The sequence below is a fragment of the Amblyomma mixtum genome, chromosome 2, assembly GCF_055824585.1.
Source record: "Amblyomma mixtum isolate Tamu chromosome 2, ASM5582458v1, whole genome shotgun sequence".
Lineage (NCBI taxonomy): Eukaryota > Metazoa > Arthropoda > Arachnida > Ixodida > Ixodidae > Amblyomma > Amblyomma mixtum.
The window spans coordinates 284824876-284843349 of record NC_143013.1 but is presented as its reverse complement, the minus strand read 5'-3'; the positions used below and the strand labels follow the sequence as shown (position 1 = coordinate 284843349).

The following is an 18474-nucleotide window of genomic DNA, read 5'->3' as shown; positions in this document are numbered from 1 at the left end:
ATAAGAAAATCACGCGTATGCTGCAGAGAAAGTCCTCGTTGTCAAACGTGGTCAACAGGCGGCGGCTCCGTGAAGCGCGGGTTTCCGGACACACAACGAGTCGGTGCCGGAGCGGACAAGCAGAGTGAGTTTTACGAAACTTTTCTTCACATTGTTCAATGACAGGTCCCATAGTGTCATCGCTATGTCCAACGCTGAACTTGCAAACAGTCAGGGTCGTCATGGACACCAAATATGTCACAGAAGGGAGCAATCTGTCCCCCTGTCCGGGGAATCCAGCATTTGCCACGGGTGTGAACAGCCCACCTGAAGTGTGGCGCCACTATTGGGCGTTTAAGCCATGCTGACATCTGGAGGTTTCGCTCCCACGATGAGCCTGGTTGTCCGCAGCGCTGCAGACACTAAAGTGATTTTCACCGCTGTCAAATCTTTGTGGTAGCACATACCGCCCTCATGTGCAGAAGGTACTGGGTCCGATTAATTAGTTTTCATACTTGAAAAGTGCAGTCACCTCCGGTCAAATGCTTGGATTTCCAAGAAAAGCACTTGGTACCCGCTCAACCAAAATGCAACATTGATGAAGAACTAGAGCATTTTTCTTATATATGCGAAAGGTTCTGGGTTCGAATCTTGATGCGACTTGAAATCCGCTGATTTTTTTTTTTATTCTGCAGAGATATATCTCACCTTCCATAGGTGTAAATTTGTTTGAATAGGCGCCACCCAGTCCCTGATCGGATTTTCTGACAGGTGTCCTTCAGCGACGTTGCACAACACTTCTAGAAGAAGAAGTTATAACTTCGATAACTGCGCAGTACCAACGGCCATTTCACCCGCCTCCCCAAATACAGCCATTCTCAAACCCTCCTGAGCCACGTGACCACATAGAGTTGGAATCTTTTCAAGACCCCACTCCCTGGCTCTCATGTACAGTGTGAAGCCCACTTAGCTCAAACATTCAAGCTCGTGGTAAGGTTAATGAATACAAAGAGCGTCTGTTAGAAACGGGATGGTGGAAGGCGTCAAGACGTTCGATCATTTTTTTTTCCTCTTGATAGTTCTTAAAACAAATTTTCAAGCTTAAAATAATATGTATCTAGGAATTCACCCCTTTTAAATACAAATGTCGTTTACGCTTACACGATGACAACTCTGGATCCTGAACTTGTATCTTTAGGTCACTGCTCCGGCCGGCCGCTTTTAAGTTCGAATGCTCCCTGCGTTCTTTTACTAAAGTCTACCGCATGTGCGTTCACCTTACCTTGCACCCACCTTCTGCGGCCTGCGTAGCGCCAGCTGCTGGCTTCTCGCGTAGGCAGCGTGACCATGCCGTGGTACAGGGACCGGACAATGCAACAGCCCGCCAGCAGGCCGCGCTGCGAGAGCCTCAGTACCATGCGATCAAGTGTTCCCTTTTAGTGTAGTTTACCCTGCACCTTGGTTACGGCTCATACCCATCCGATAGCCATCTGTCTGGCCAGCGCGGAAGTGTAGACAGACATTTCTCTATTACGATGCATTACACCGAAGCGTCGCTGTTTATCCGGAAAAGTTAATCCTATAACTGTCCCTCTAAACTCTCACAAGGGCGCGCCGCACTCCTCCCTGTCCAACGTATATATCAACGTTTATACCGCGTTTATACGGCTTGTACAGCTCTCTAAGAGAAAGAAATATTACCTCTCCTTTCTCGTACGTGGAGTTTATGTATCGAAAGAATGTTTCCAAATAGACGCGTAGTACCATTACACGTCTAGACAACAGATTCGCCTTTTATTTCTTGTCTATATTCCGACACTTCACGTGGTCTTGTTATTATCCAGATGTCTGGTGGCACAGCCAAGAAATAAATGTCGAATCTGTTGGTGCTCCGATATCCACTGGAATGTGGCCGCACCGGGTAACCGGAACTAGGGAGCTATTTATGCAGCAAATCTACGTCTAACACACTGTATTCCTAGAACAGTCCTTGTATCGAGACAGTAGGACTATTCGTCGCATAGTCCGCCTTAACCAATGGTTCCTCCGAGCGCTTTCTCGTCAGGATGCTGTCGCAGCTTTCTCGGGTAAATCGCTATTGCTCAGAGGAACGGGAACCTCTGGTTCCGTAGTGGACAGTGAGCGAGCTCGTCTTGTGCTTGTCGTCAAGAGTGTTTTCAACGCGATGAGTCGCAATCACTCAACCTTCCTTATCTTTCATGTTTGATCCACCAATAGTAAAAGAGCGTGACAGTAACTTTGAAATTGTGGTGTTTCAATCGAATAGTAGGATAGTATGAATTGTGCCCTTAGTCCGCCGCGGTGGCTCAGTGGTTATGGTGCTCGGCTGCTGAACCGAAAGACGCGGGTTCGATCCCGGCCGCGGCAGTCGAATTTCTGTGGAGGCGAAATTCTAGAGGCCCGTGTACTGTGCGATGTCAGTGCACGTTAATGAACCCCAGGTGGTCTAAATTTCCGGAGCCCTTCACTACGGCGTCTCCCATAGCCTGAGTCGCTTTGGGACGTTAAACCCCCAATACCAAACCGAATTGTGCCCGCTTGACCTATCATGCATGAAATAAAATAGTCGCACACGCTTAACCGCACCGAAATTCGTGTGCACTGGTAGCGGTTGGTGGCACCCGGAGTGTGGAGGGCAACAAGCAGCTCCTGGACAGCATCGACGCACCGTGTGTCAAGGACCAGGCGACACAGTTCTTCTTGAACACCCACGGTCGCCTGCTGTTCCTGGTGCGCGGACTTCTCTGCTCGTGGAAGAGGACCATGCTCGCCGAGCTGGAGAATCTGTACCCGGTCAGCCGCGCCTACATTCCCAGCATGCCTCGCGAGAGGGACGGCGCCACCGGGCGGGAATTGCACGAGATCTGCCTCAAGAAGTGAGTGCAGGCGCGCACTGTACGCACCAGCAAGATTTTGGGAAGCGGGAAAACCCTGCACTCAGAGCACGAATACGCCCATATGGGAGTAAAGAAGGAGTAAGACGCCCTCTAGCGTACTAACGTTCATAAAAGGGACTGCTCTAGTGGACAGCTTACTCGGCCGCGGTGGCTCAGTGGTTATGGCGCTCGGCTGCTGGCCCAAAAAACGGGGGTTCGATCCCGGCCGCGGCGGCTGAATTTTTTTGGAGGAGAAATTCTAGAGGCCCGTGTACTGTGCGATGTCAGTGCACGTTAAAGAACCCCAGGTGGTCGAAATTTCCGGAGCCCTCCACTACGGCGTCTCTCATAGCCTGAGTCGCTTTGGGACGTTAAACCCCATAAACCAACCAACCAACCCTTTTTACTCTTTTTCTGCTCAGAGTGTGGGGTGTGAAGCTCGAGTAGTCACTGGCTCTGGGAACTGAGATATTCGGTTTATGTAAACACTGAAAATTGACTAGCTTTATGGATATTGACATGTAGAGCGTACTGCTGTTGTGCTGCCATTAATTAGCGGTCCAGAATCTTCAGATAGTTTGAAGCATCGCACCGTCAGCTGCCGGAGCAACAGGCTGCTTGAATGAATGAATGAATGAATGAATGAATGAATGAATGAATGAATGAATGAATGAATGAATGAATGAATGAATGAATGAATGAATGTCAAGTCAAGAATTACCAATTCCGCATTTATGAACATTAACCTTTTAACGGTATCGGTCATACCCTTCAGCTTTTTTTTTTTTGCAAAGGTTATCAAGGTCTCAGAATGGGCCTTAGTGCACTACTGTGCACTACTGCACTATTGCCGATGTGACACACGCAACACGTACGATTTTTGTTGCTACAGCGCGCTCATCAACTGTGCAATGCACCGTCACCTCTGACTTTTCAAACTCCTACAACGAGGCGCTGTAATTTCGGGTTAACAATACACGGACTGTACATTTTTCGATGAGAAAATTTCGCGCTCTGCGAACAATACAGTAATGTATTTTTAAAATCACCTTTTACAACCTGCCATGTACACCGCACTTGTCGCTATTGTGAGGATTTTACTACTCATACTTAGGCTATATTACCGTTTCTTGCTACCATGAACGTAACTGATCCTAAGCTTGACTACTCGCGCTAGCAGCAGTCTATATTCGAAAGATATCCCGTCATTTCTCTCTACAACTCGCAGACACAACAAAGCACGCGTCTGGCCATCCGAGTGCGTGACGTCATAAGCCTTGCTCGCAACCAGGCAACGCAGTCTGCCGCTGTAAGTGAAAAGGCAGCGAAAACAAGTTTTTGTTAATATAGGTAGAAATAATAGACCTTGTTTCCCTCCAGCGACCTGGTTAATGCTGATCATGAAGGGCCGTGACCATGCATATTGTTTTGCAAGGAGTTGAAAGAATAAAACGGGCTCTTGCCAAAGAAAACAGAAAGGAAAACGTTAACGTTTCCGTGCCCTCACGGGTTCGCGAACTGTTTACTCGTTCTCTGCCGACTGTGTACCGGGTGTGGACTGTAGCCCCAAAAATGCGGTATACGCATATATCAAACTCGTTAGCTCCACGGATATCGCGTTTCTATTCTGAGCAAGAGGTGGCAGGTTTGAATCAGCCCGCGGTGGTCGCATTTTTAACGAAGGCGAATAATGAAGACACTTGGGCACTCATATTTCAGTGAACATTAAAGAACCTTAGGCCGCCGAAATGAATCTCACGCCGTTTTCTAATGCGTGCCTTATGACCCAAGGGGCACCACTTGCACGTGAGCACGGTCTTAGAACATTTCAGAAACACGGAACTCCTGAGAATCCGTAGTCTGCTTCCTTCATGCTTTTTCCCCTTCTGTACTTTCACCTTCTTACTCCGCATTTGTTCTCACCCACCGTACTGGTTACTGGCCTAGTAGTAGTAGTAGTAGTAAAAGACCTTTAATCGACCATAATTTATAGGCCGAGCATGTCGACCGCCTGGGCGACCAGAAGTGGCTGTTCTTCTTCCCCTTCAGCGCCAAGCCAGTCGAGCCAGGTGGTGATGGATAGAGAGGGTGGGGGTCAGGAACCCGACTGCTGAGCCGCCGGGCAATAGAAGAGGCAATGGGCCAGGTCCGCATAGATACAGGGGCAGTTGAGACAGGAAGGGTCCGACCGATAGCGATAGATAAGGAAGCTGGACGGGGTGATAACTGCATTCATCTGAATGTGCCGAAGAAGGCGAGACTCCGGCACCGTGAGTGATGGATGAGGGGGAGGGTAAAGGCGTTTGTCGAGGCGGAGCTCAAGGTAGACCTTTTTATGGTGCGGCGAAGGGTGAGTCTCCCACCGTCCTCCGAGGGCTTGGGCCAGGGGATCAACGGTGCCCGGAAAAGTGTGTCGCGGGCGAGCTGATGGGCCAGCTCATTGCCGTCAATCCCTGAATGCCCAGGGACCCAGCGGAGGAAAACGATGGAAAGCTGCATGGCGAAGACTGCTCGTTCGACCTCCTTTTGGTGAGAAGGGGTCAGGGTGCGTTTCTGTATGTGGTGTATAGTGGCTTGTGAGTCTGAATAGACTGTGTACACTACCTATTCATCTGCTTGCCCTCGAGTGACATGTACAGGAAAGACAATCGCTGGCTATACAATCTGCAGTGGTTTAATATTTAAATCGACACCACCAATCTAGTTGTTCGCTCGCACAGTAGAGTGCTTGTCATCTCCTTCGCTCTTCTTTTCCATTTTTCTTTCAGGACCGAGGATCTAATGCAAAGTGACACCGCAATGATAATAAACAACAACAAGAACATCATGGTGTGGGAAATATCAAATTTCCTAACGCTAGCATCCAGATACGGCTACACAGTCATCATCGTCGATGTGCCGCAGCAGCTATCCTCAATGCTCAAGGTAAGTTCATCGGTTCTCATTTATGTTCCTTCGCATAAATAATTCTCAAGGCATCTTCAAAAACCAGCGCTAGAAAACATGGACTGAAGGAACGAGACACGCATACACACTGCGCTGTGCAAAGATGTACAGTCTTTGTCAAAATTAACCAGGCTGCATGGTTCGCTTCAAGCTCGTACAGTGCAGCCCTTACAGCTTCTCTGAAGCTCAAATGGTCGTTAAATGTAAGGACTGGGGGTCTTCTTACCTTCCAACACCTTGTGATCTTTAGGAAAGCCACAAGGACTCCACTATACAAGCTAGAAGCAAACCATGCAGCCTGGTTACTTTATAAAAACTGTACATGAGAAAGAGACCGATCTACAAGAAATGAAGTCAAGCAGAAGTGGTTTGCTGGGCGAGTTGGTTGAGCATTTCAGTCCATGTCTTTTAAGAGCTGGTTTTTGAAGTTGCTCAACTGACTCGCCCAGCAAGCCACTCTGCTTAATTATCAAGGATTTATGCGATCTTTCCACTATAGACTGTCGCGACGCAAGAGTCTTTTCAAATGCTAGGTTGTACATGCAGCGTATTCCAATGGCTTGTTTCTCGCGATAGTGTACAGACCGAGGCTGTAAACAAGTCTTGTCTGCAGACTGCTACTAAATAAGAGGTTAGCCTACCAGTGGTGAACCACTTTTTTTTTTGTGCAATAGCACAGAAAAAATTCAGGGGGGGCACTTTGTTGACCTAAAGTGCGGTGAGGCGGAAGCCTTAAGCGCGGTGATACTGCTTGTGTCACTGATGCGTGGTTAAGATGTTAAGCTTCGCCTGTAAGAGTGGAACGCGACACCGTCTTGCAACGCTGCCAGGGAGTCCACAGAACGTCATCGCCAATTCCGCTGTACGCCTTGCTCGTCGGTAAATTGGTTTCTGAGGAAAGGAAATGTATCTGTTTCGAATGTCTCGGTGGACACCTGAACCTCGCCGTAACGGGAAGGGAGGAAGATGGGAGTGAACGAAGACACCGTATTCACTAGAAGCGCCTTTGTTCATTCCAAACCATCGAGCTGTAATGGCAGAGTGGTTAGCGTGCTCATCTCGCACTCCGGAGGCCCTGGTTTGATTCCCCAACTCGACCAATTTCCTACTTGGTTTTATTTATTTATCTGGTCTGACTAGAAAGGTTAATTAGGCTAATTAAATAATTAACTAAACTCAGTCCCACTTACATGGAGCATCACTATACTATCCCTTTAATTGGTTGCATGGTTACTAGCCAAAGTAGAATTGGCCCCCGTTTGAAATTCGCGCACTGTGGCGTCACGACCATTTCGACCAATTGAAAAGCGGGACATTTCGCCGTTGTCTGTCCAGGCTCTGAGCGCCGCCAGCCACAAGGAACAAGGCCGGCCAAACACGGCCTTCCGAGAAGAACATTGGGAAGATGTGCATCCGTTCGCCACGGGCTGGTCCCCGAGACCCAAGGACGCGGCGCGGCTGCTGCAACGGTTCCGGCAGCTGAGGAAGTCACTTCATACGCAAGACCGTGAGTGCCACTTGCTCTGTGTTTCGGGTATGCTGTCAGTTCAATGAGATCATCGCAGAAAGCTCTCGCCAGTGCTTGGCTGCTGCGGTACAAACGCGTCTTGCTCCACGAATGTACGGGTGGTGAAATTTTCGAACCAGGAACAAAACCGTACCTGTAGCACTCATCCGTCGTTCGCTGTTCAGTAAAACAAGCGACAAGGGCTCATATTAAATTCACGATACCTCAACACCTTGGTCTTTCACCTTTCTGAACCACTTCAGCGGTGTTGCAGAAACCCAGCGTGGTGCTTTTCGTGTGTCTTTCGCCGTCTAGACCGCTTAGCCAAAGCGATAAGCAGTGTACTTTCGTCACAGTATCCTGCATTTTTGCACTCATGCAGTTTTGAAACGGCTTTGAAAAAGAAAACGACGGGGGTTGGGCTGTCGTGGAGTTTTCGGATCAGCTTTGCACTGGCACTTTCGTTAAACAGGGACAGCGGACAGAATAAAGCTTGGCAGCACAAGTGGTCATCTTGTTTTGTTTTGTTTTTTTTTAATGCGAGAGCATTGTACGGCTCTGTCGCGTCAGCAAAAAGTGTCCACGATTTTGTCCTCACGATTACGTCGTTCTCTCAAGATAAATGCGTAAAAGTGTGATTGTGACAGTGTGTGATAAAATGTTGCTGTTTGAAAAGTTTGATTGATGAGGCATAATTAGTTCATTAATGAAACGCGAAAAACGCGAAAAAATACAATTAGACATCAAAATAGCCACGGATGTCGATGTAGTGCATGGACGTCAGAACAGCCCCGGACGTCGATATAGTATGTTGACGTTTTGCTTTCGCATTGCTCCAATGCGGGTCGCCGCAGTGATCTGGGAACAAATTAAAAAAAAATGATTAAAAAGAGCAAGAACAAAAATATAACTTAAAAAACACAGAAACATATATTAAAAAGAAACAAGAAAAAAACGGAGGGTGAAAAAGAGGACAGGGAAAGGCTCTTGCACTTCCGCTGTTAAGAAGACTCAAGTTCAATCTCGTAATTTATTTTACATTGAAGAATGAAATTGCCTTTCAGGGACCTTGACTCCACGAGACGTGTACAGCAGTCAAGTTTTCCCCTTCTGCCTGGCGAGGCTATGCCGTTTCGGTCGCACCCCAGAGGACAGGGATTACTGCAACAGCGAAAAGGTATGCATACACTTATATCGGTTGGTTTGGTTGGTTTATGGGGTTTAACGTCCCAAAGCGACTAAGGCTGTGAGAGACGCCGTAGTGGAGGGCTCCGGAAATTTCGACCACCTGGGGTTCTTTAACGTGCACTGACATCGCACAGTACACGGGCCTCTAGAATTTCTCCTCCAAAGAATTTCCAGCCGCCGCGGCCGGGATCGAACCCGCGTCTTTCGGGTCAGCAGCCGAGCACCACAGCCACTGAGCCACCGTGGCGGCGCATACACTTATATCAAAGAACAAGGTATTGGGCTCAACGCTGCAATAGCTTTTCTTCTTTCAGTACTGACTTCTGGAGTCTTCAAAATCGTCACCGATCTGTTTACTTAAACGTACCCTGCTACTAATCGTGTGCATTATGTTTTATTTTATTTTTTGCATAGTCGGAGATTCTATGATGCCTCGAAGTTTATGGTAGCCCAGAAATTGAAATATTTGACCTTAAAGCTGCTCTAGAGAGCTACATCTTGTTCTGGGGCGAACGGCTTTTAGTGCCTTCCTTTTTTTGGTACACAGGGCAAAACTTCATTTCCCGTTAGTTTGGCATTGCTATGGCGTGATCTTCGTGTCTTACGATTTGTTTTATAGAATTTAGTACATTAAAAAAATTATATTGTATGCTTTCTGTATACTCATCAGCCAGTAATCGAGCCGCGCGATTGCTCCGGGTCTCTCGCAACGAGATACGATTGCATAATGCTTCAGGAGGCGCTTTTTATGAGCAAGAAAGAACAAGATTCTGGTGTTATGAGAAGAATTTTTTTTTTGTTAAGTCAAGGTCAGGCCCCTAAAAGCTACGACAACATCTCTTGTATTTTTCAGTTTGCTGATATCAGCATAGTGGAAAGGATCCGCTGGCAGGCACAAATTTGCTCTCGGAATAAATGCCCCGGTGCTCCATTCTGTAAGACGGTTAATGTTATTGCGGAAAGTTCGATTTTCTGCTATTCATGCACGCTGCTTAACAGCACAAATATATGCTAGCAGATATGTAACAGCTTATACGAATCCCTATAGTTCATCTACTTCATAAGGTTGAACATAAGAAAAATCGCGCAGTTATTTTCATAAAAGTTAATTTATCAGTATAATAACGCCGTTTCAACTAAGAATCAATTTATTTTATCAGGTCTCAACCTCACTCCTTCTATTTAAGCCTACAATACATGGTGCCAAGTCGCGTGGTCCATATCTTTCTTCCGCACTCGATATCCCAAGCAGTGGCTAATATAATTTCGCACGTTACCACAATATTCCTGTGGCTGTTGGCTTCTCTCATATTTATAACGAGCCCCTCAATCCCCTTCCCTTGTTTGCTTAATTGACTAGCGAGGGCCTCGGTTCTGGCAGCCTTGACGCCATAGGAAGCATAAGAGGGTTCTCACACAGCTTCCACCCTCGCCGTTCGATGGCATTCTACGTCACACCAGCGGTAACTCAGGACGTTCCACGTGCGCCGCTTACGAACGTGGGTGGCGCTGATGAACACTCTCAAGGTTATGTTATTTGTAAACAGAAATACCCCCGAAAGCAGAAGGTATGACAGCCGTCGCCGTAGCTCAGAGGTAGAGCACCGGACGCGTAATTCGGAGGTCGTGGGTTCGGATCCCACCGGCGGCATGTGGTTGTTTTTAGAGCGCAGCTCTTTGGCGTCCGTTCCTGGGTTTCGCGTCGTCGTCGGCGTCGTCGTCGGCGTCGGCCTCGTAACCAGCTCCGCCCCCAATGTCACGCTTTTCAATTGGTCGAAATGGTCGTGACGTCACAGTGCGCGAATTTCAAATGGAGCCAATTGTACTTTGGCTAGTAACCATGCAACCAATCAAAGGGATCGTATAGTGATGCTGCAACTAAGTTGGACTGAGTTTAGTTAATTGCTTAATTAATCAATTAGCCTAATTAATATAGAGGAGAATGAAAAGGTCAGAAGAAAAGAAAAGAAAGACGCGCGCCGCAGCGACAACAGCGTCCGCGGAAGGAGACGCTGCTGAAAAAAACATAAGTACGAAGCCGCGTTCCCTCCACCACCACGCACTTCCCCACTCAGTAAGACGTTGCTCGTTTCATATACGTTGTGTCGAACATCCTAGACAGTTCCAACAATTGACAGGTTAATGACAGAACACGATGGATAGAAATACAATAATATAAATATGAAATAGCCTAATTAACCTTTCTAGTTAGACCGCATAAATCAATAAAACCGAGAACAAAATTGGTCGAGTTGGGGAATCGAACCAGGGTCTCCGGAGTGCGATACGAGCACGCTAGCCACTCCGTAATGCCAGCTGAATGGTTTGGAATGAACAAAGGCGCGTCTAGCTAATACGGCGTCTTCGTTCACTCCCATCTTCCCCCTTTCCCTTACGGCGAGGTGCAGGTGTCCACCCAGATATGCGAGAGAGATACATTTCCTTTCCTCAAAAAATAAATTTACCGTCCAGCAAGGCGTACAGCCGAATTGGCGATGGCGTTCTGTGGACTCCCTGGCAGCGTTGCAAGACGCTGTCGCGTTCCACTCTTACAGGCGAAGCTTAACATGTTAACCACACATCAGTAACACACGCAGACAGCCAATGGACGCGTCATTCGCTGGCAGCACTTCATTCATCATTCACAACCACATTCTTAACGTACGCTCCCTTGCCGCACATGCCAAGGACGTACACCACGATCACATTCTGCGCCATTCCTCTGTACTTTGCTTTGCTGAAACCTGGATGGATCCCGAACAGCCTCTCGAAATCATAGATTTCCTATACTGCTGTGGTGCTCGCAGAGACCACAACAGAGCGGCGGGAGTCGCTATCTACTTGCGCACAGGTCTCTCTGCAATACCAGTCGAAATGTTTGGCACGTCACATGAAGTTGGCGAACTGTGCGCCGCAAAGTTGCCCAACGGCTTGCTGGTAGTAGCTGCCTACTTCGCCCCTACCGCACTCACGAAAGACGTCGTGCACTTCCTGCAACTCGCATTAACCGTCCATTGATCCACACCGATGTTAGTAGTGGGGGACTTTAATGTTGACATAAAGACAAACAGCAATTTCCTAACACTTATGCGGGAGAACATCCCGTTCCTCTCGCTCGTAACGCGTCCCACGGCTGTGACAACCTCGCGAGGCACTTGTATAGATCTCGTCTTTGAGAATCAAGCATTGCTGTACCAAGTCGAACATATATCAGTCTATTTATTTGCCTCAATCTATCGAAAAGGTTAAACAGCTTATTTGCTGCGCTCAAATTTCGCATTAGGAAGTAACGTAATCGTCGGTAGTTTTTTTCTTCTGCTTTTCTAATCAATTAGCTTTAAGCGACAACATATTCAGTAATATTCTTACTTGATCAACACCACAAAAGAAATAAATGAATTTAAAAAAAAAAAACCCTGTGCTTCTTGGTTTCTGTGGCTGTTGGCTTCTCTCATATTTATAACGAGCCCCTCAATCCCCTTCCCTTGTTTGCTTAATTACATATGAAGGGACTTCAAGGCGTGCATTAATCACAATTATTCACATGTTTGAATCTAAACATAAAGGACACCGCGAATAGAACAAACATGCACTGTTCTGTATACTTTTGTTTTATTGCAGTGCATGTGTGTTCATTGTAAATAATTTTCTGAGTATAGCATTGTGAAATTTGCGCGTCATAATTTCATCCAATGATAGCAGAGTAGAATTTCATAGAACTCTATTACATTCAGGTATTTTGTGGCTGTATTTCTTTTGTTTGTGAGTGCGGTCTTCCACTGCTCTTGTGATCAGCTGCTGGCACACACCAGCAGAGGGCGCAGGGTGGCTTTCAAGCTGCATAAACGCAGCTCTTTGCCTTGCGTCCTCTCTCCTTTGTTGATGTAACCTCTATAGAGTTAATTAAAGACTTCATTCATTCGTTCATTCATTCATTACTACATCCCTATTTCGCTGTTAATGATTCCAAGAAGTGCACAAAGGCTCTTTTACACCATTGGCTGCCAGCCGTCGATTTTTCTCTTGTGCCTCTCGAGCCACACGAGTATTTAACCCACGCTGTTATTCGACTTACGCAGGTTAGAGAAGCGTACGGGCGGAGTGACACGCTTCGCGTATTCGGCTACGCTGTGGTACGAGGATATGTGTTTGCCCTGGTAGAGCTGAGCGAAGAACAGGCCTCGCTGACCCGGGGTGATGGTGGCGCCACTGACGCTAGTGACGTCGACGCCCTGTCACGCCACTTCGCAGTGGGCCTCAGTCCGCAAAGCTGGGACGAAGTCCCTTGCATCGTCGATCTTGTCAAATTCTCGTCAGAGGAAGATGGTAGTGACCAGGACAATGCTCTGCGAAAAGTTGCGTGCAGGACTAGCCCCAAAGGTACGAGCTCAACCCTTATGAAAATGGTCTATACACAGTCTATAGGAGGTATTCACATGACGTCATCCGCAAGGGGCGCTAGCGGCCGGCGCGGCATTCGCCATGTTGGTGGTCGCGCGCGCTGCCGCTGCAGCCAGCCGCAGCGTTAAATAGCCGGTGTTGTGTGAAATGTGAGTGTATTTCGCGTCTCGCCATAGATAATTACTGTCCGGCCCGTAACACCGCGTTATTGAGAGGGTGTTCCGGGAACTGCGCGAAGCAGAAAAGAGCGGCCATGCTCGAAAGGTTCCACTTTGTGAAAAGGTCGGCCCGTAAGAAAGCGGAGGCGCCGGCGCAGTGCGAGACGTACAGGACTGCTGCTGCGCGTTGAATTCACCGGTATCGAGGCCCACCCTGTGCACGGCTTAAGTTTGCTGGCAGACCAAGTAATTAAAGGATATAAACCTATGAGAGGGTGCAATTACTTGACAAGCGGGTGAGTCCAAGAGCCGTGCTGAGGGTGCCGACGTCCGCGGTGCCGACGGCCGAAGTGCCGTTTTTGAAGAGGTGAGTAATTCGAAGGGTCTGTTCACTTAGCTGTAGCTTAACTTGTCATCTCTATCTGCTGAAAGTGACGTGTTACTACTGAATCTAGCGGAATGGCTGCACACTGCGTTGCTGCGAAAGCGCTAGTCGTCTTGTGCATACGAAGCGGCGTACGTAGCTACAATGAAAACTGCAAAACATTCTCGCTGTGCCTGCCGTTCGTGCTGCGAACGCATGGCAGTATTTTTGTTTGACCGTTCTGTCGGGTAAATAAGGCAGCTATGACGCTTTGCCTTTCTGCTGAAAGACCGTCTGAGAAGCGTCAGCAGTTCGCGGACTACAGGAGCTTGAGTTATCAATTTCTGCGGTGGCAGTTTTGGAATTTCGGTAATTAATCGTGCTGTTTATCCACGATGTGCCCTGCATGATTAGCTGACAGTTATCAACTGATATTAAAAGCTGCAAGTCGTGTACATACTTGCGTGCAGCGCAGCCAGGCAGTTTTGTTGCCGAGTTGAGGCAGCTCGGTTGTATCACGGCGCAGAAGAATTCTGCTGCAAACTTCATGCACAATACGCGCTCCACAAAGATAAGTGGTCGCTGACGCATTCAACAACGTACAAATATGTTACGGATCACTAACAGTTCAGGCCGGGTACCTCATGGCGCACCGTGACACTGCGCGAGCTGGCCTGAAACGACCGCAAACATGGCGCGCTTGCCGCGACGACGCTCGCGCCGTCTGGTAGCGCGGCCTCAGTGAATACCTCCTATAGACTTCTTATAGGCTCTATTGCCTTCCTACAGATATTTCTTATGTCTATTCATAGTCTATTGACTGTCTATAGACAAAAGTCTACTAAAAGTATACGACCATAAATCTATAGATTGTCTATAGACGTTCTATAGCGTTTGTATTTCCTATAGACTGTTCTGTAAGATTTATCTATAGAAAGTATATAGACTTTATAAACAGAAGTCTATGCACAGTCTATAGACTCTAAAAAATTTTTGTAAGTGAGTTGCACCTAGGAGTGGAAGTGTGCTCTGACCTACAGAATAAAGCGTTTGGATTGCTGGAAATTGTCGGTGATTTGAAATGTAACGGCTGAAATCAAATTCGTGCAAAAGGTCAGCAGAAGCGATGGAACACATGTAAAATGAAGTCCCAGAGAGAGTTGTGCTATCCGCTGATGACGCTTTTTTGAACATTTACAAGTTAAATGTTTATCTTCAACCATTCTCGCGTCCCCCGGTTAACTTTTTTACAGAAGCGATGTTTTGTCTAACGCACTTTATGTCTGCACTACATATATTTAAAAGGTGCTGCTTATGGCTTAGCTTCAAGGTACTACACCGCTGCTGGTCGTGGCGAGGCGATGAAGAAATTGACTTCTACACTTTTAGACGTTCTCTGGGGCAGAAATAAATCTCAGTAATAGCTGCACCGCTATACCGTAATAAGTACAACTCGTCTTTTAGTTCCAGCAACCTGCATCGTCTTTTCAAAACGACACTGGTCACGCTTACTCGCACCGAACTTTCAATCAGTGTATTTAGTATCCAGGCCTTAAAATACCTATCCCCCCTTACCTTATGCCTTTCTTGCAAGACGTGGAACCATCGAGGGTCACCTTCATGCCTCTTGGCTCTGTCGAGGGAACCAAGTACAGCTACAGCGAGGCCGTAGCTGCCCCGTGGGCACTGCTGTCTTCGAGACTGCGGTCCTGGGCCGCACAGTCGGCAGAAGGCATGGACTGCGCAAATACAGTTGCTGGCATCGACGTGTACAGCTGTATGAAACCAACACTTGGCGTCCTTCTTCTGGTGGACAATGTGACGGTGGAGCTGGACGTCGTGTTCACGGGATACTACCACCCCTACACAACCGAGTAAGAAACCTTATCATCTCTTCATCTAGCAGTCTGCGTTCCTTTGCTTATCGGTGTCTTTCGTGGCTGTTCAGGGACTCATTAAGTTGGTTTGATTGGCATAAACATTTGGTGCATTTGATTGCAATAGCAAGAACAGGTTTTTTTCTGTGCGCTCCCTTGACGTCTTAATTTACGTGTAGGATTGCACTGCCTACAGGAGAGCTGCACACTTTTGTTTACATCGCAGCAATGAAGCGCCCGTTCTTGGTTGAAGTGAGTGATTCTTATTTGGAAGGACGTCCTAGGCGGATTGGGTGATTGAAATTATAAGGGAAGCGCAGCCGGTAACTGCCTCCTTTTCCTAAGTGTCGCCGCAACTGGGCTGCGCTAGTTAAGGGGGATAGATAATAGAAGAGAGGCGGTGGTTTTGGAAAACATGTATTTGCGAATACACTGAAGGAACTGATGCATGAGGAAGCGGGTCGGGCTGGAGAAGGGGCAAGGTACTGGAAAAGGGTAAAGGAAGGTTCAGGTTAAATACCAGGCCTTGGATGGTGCAACTGTAAGAAATCCAGGAGGACGACTGAGGAGTAGGAGGAGGCGAAGGGAGTAGAATATGGGTAGCGCGACGGTGAGCGGCTCTGATAAGACACCAAAAACTCGTGGGGCCCGAACGTAAAAAACACAAAACTTACAGAAAGCTTATACATGGTGTTACGTATTTATCTGTCCGGGTTGTAAAAGTTTCTTTGCGAAAACTACTCGCCTGTTTGGGCTCAACATACCATAGTGTAGCTTAGCGTAGTCTGCGTATTTCAATAAATAATTTAAACATCTAAACTTGTCTGAATTGTCCGGAATCGGCGAAAAACTGCAGTCCTCTGCGCCGAGAATTTTCGTCCAGGCGAGCGGAGCAGCAGATTTGACAGGCTGTGCCATCCGCAATTCAGAGCCCCACTTGTGCTACTGGGGTTTGTTCTTAAGCTCAGTACCGCATCCGTGACACCTAGCATGCACAGTATGACATCCATAGAACACATACCCACATTGATATATGTGTACGTCACAAGGTTCCGACAGGCGAAAGATGCCGGGTGGTTTGTGAATTTAGTTTCAGCGATTTTTCCTGTTGTATTACTATGAAGTTTGTAAAAGAGAGGGCAACCTGCTTTCATAGATGAAGTCCGCTGCATCCGAGACTTCCTATGAAATAAATTTTTCGCCAGAAAAAGAGCGAAATACATCTGCCGTGCTATAATATCGAATTGTGTACAATGTTTTTTTCTTTCCTGTCGTGCAGGCTGAGTGGCCGCTGCTTAACGTGGTCAAGAGGAGCCCACTTCAGCCCATCTGAACGCCTCCCCAGGAGACAAGAAAGACAAGGAGGCCCACCAGAAGGCGCGCTTTCCTGGCGTAAAGCACAACAGGAGCACTCACTGGAGCTTTCCAAGGAGCGCTCCCAGGAGCGGCAGCTCTTCCGGCGTCCAAACCCACGCAATGGACACTGAAGAGACAAGTTGCTGCTGACAGTTCGCTCCCGCACACGGAAGAAAAATCTAATGCATTGCGGGCCAATAACACGCGTTCTTTTTAAAGATAAACTGACAGCGACATAAGCGTACCACTATCTCCCGCACACCACTCCAACTTGAGGGCGCCTCCTCCCCTTGTAACAATGGTCTATAGACAATAGACTTCTTATAGCCTCTATTGCCTTCCTATAGATATTTATTTTTGTTTATTTATAGTCTATAGACAAAAGTCTACTAAAAGTTTATGGCCATAAATCTAAAGACTGTCTACAGACTGTCTATAGCATTTGTATTGCCTATAGACAGTTCTCTCGGATCTGTCGATAGAGAGCCTATAGACTTTACAGACCGAAGTCTATGGGCAGTCTATAGACTGTCTGAAAAATTTTTTGTAAGGGTCCAAGGAAATTGATTAATATTCTCAGAGAAAGCTGGCGAACGCGGCAGTTTTGGGTCACGACAAACTGCGGCGCTCGCGCAGTCTAAAAATGTCACCCATAAAACTGACGTTGCGAAATAAACTTTGCAAAGGACAATGCTGCACTACGGGGAAAACCCCTGTGTTGGTGGCAGCCTTACGATTTCCAGATTTAACCACAAGGAAATTCTCGGGGGAAAAAAACGAAATTAGTTAAGGTCCCTCTCAATGCACGAATTCATTGCGACAGATCGGATTTTAAAAAAGCCGAAGTGAGGAGAAGCACCGTAATGGTAATAATTAATCAGATTAAGTCGGCTGAAGTACACTGAACTCTCCCATTAATCTCCAAGCATAGCTCGGCGCTGCGCCAGCCACAGCCGCCTATCGTTCCCTATCTTATCTTCCTACAACAATCTGCCGCCGCTCATTATTTTCCCTTTTCTTAGAATCACTTCTCTTCAACTAACTCAGCAGGTTATCTTATAGGCTGTTCTATCCATTGTCTCATCTCCACATCGCATGTACCTCCCAAGTTTGTTACCTGATGGTGCTATGGGATATATTCATTTCTTTTCTGTTCTGTCAACCACAGTGCTCTCTCTGTTTCCAATAAATTTTAACCTTTTTAATATTGTCAATCCTTTACTACAACAGGATACTTCTAACCCGGTGGTTTTTTTTGTTTTGTTTTTTGTAGCCTGTTCACTTATGCCACACTAAACCGAAAAAAAATTGGTGGAACACTCAAGCTGCGCTTTTAGAGGTATGATGCGATAGAATTAATGAATCCCGACAGCGGCTACTCTCGCCCACGCAGACATTCACACGGTATCCATATTATGTGAAAGACCACGCTACACACCCAGTCAACGCAAAGGCGTTCTGAGTATGACCTCACGATGCCCGCGTCAGGATGTTCAGACGTCCTGAGATTGTCTCTAATTGGTCCTCAAGCAGTCCAACTGGGATCCATTTGTCTATCCTTTGCGCATACTCAAGATGTCTTGAGGATCGTATTTCGGGACGTTTTCAGTGCTAGTTCAGGATTTGTATCATGAGCTTTTTTTTTTTTTTCATGGGAGTGCCGTATTCAAAGCTGATGTAAGCGAAGGTAACCAGAATAAGCAAAAATAAGGGCCACAGCACGGGTTTACCATGAGTTGCAGAGAGCCATGGCACTCTTGACACTAGTTCTGCTGCCTGAATGAAAAATATGAGCGGCCCA

At 47.2% G+C, this 18474-nt stretch overlaps 1 protein-coding gene across 1 annotated transcript in view; it reads left to right on the top strand.

Annotated features, from left to right (window-relative positions):
* Positions 1 to 17836, top strand: part of LOC149364322 (uncharacterized) — a 33752-nt gene extending 15916 nt beyond the window's left edge. The window contains exons 7-14 of the mRNA XM_089574264.1: positions 27 to 124; positions 2609 to 2876; positions 5645 to 5801; positions 7158 to 7329; positions 8394 to 8506; positions 12597 to 12897; positions 15035 to 15314; positions 16597 to 17836. Of these exons, the coding sequence (XP_089430390.1) occupies positions 27 to 124; positions 2609 to 2876; positions 5645 to 5801; positions 7158 to 7329; positions 8394 to 8506; positions 12597 to 12897; positions 15035 to 15314; positions 16597 to 16804 (1597 nt within the window). The 3' untranslated portion in view covers positions 16805 to 17836. The remainder of the gene's footprint in view (positions 1 to 26; positions 125 to 2608; positions 2877 to 5644; positions 5802 to 7157; positions 7330 to 8393; positions 8507 to 12596; positions 12898 to 15034; positions 15315 to 16596) is intronic.
* The last annotated feature ends 638 nt before the right edge of the window (positions 17837 to 18474 follow it).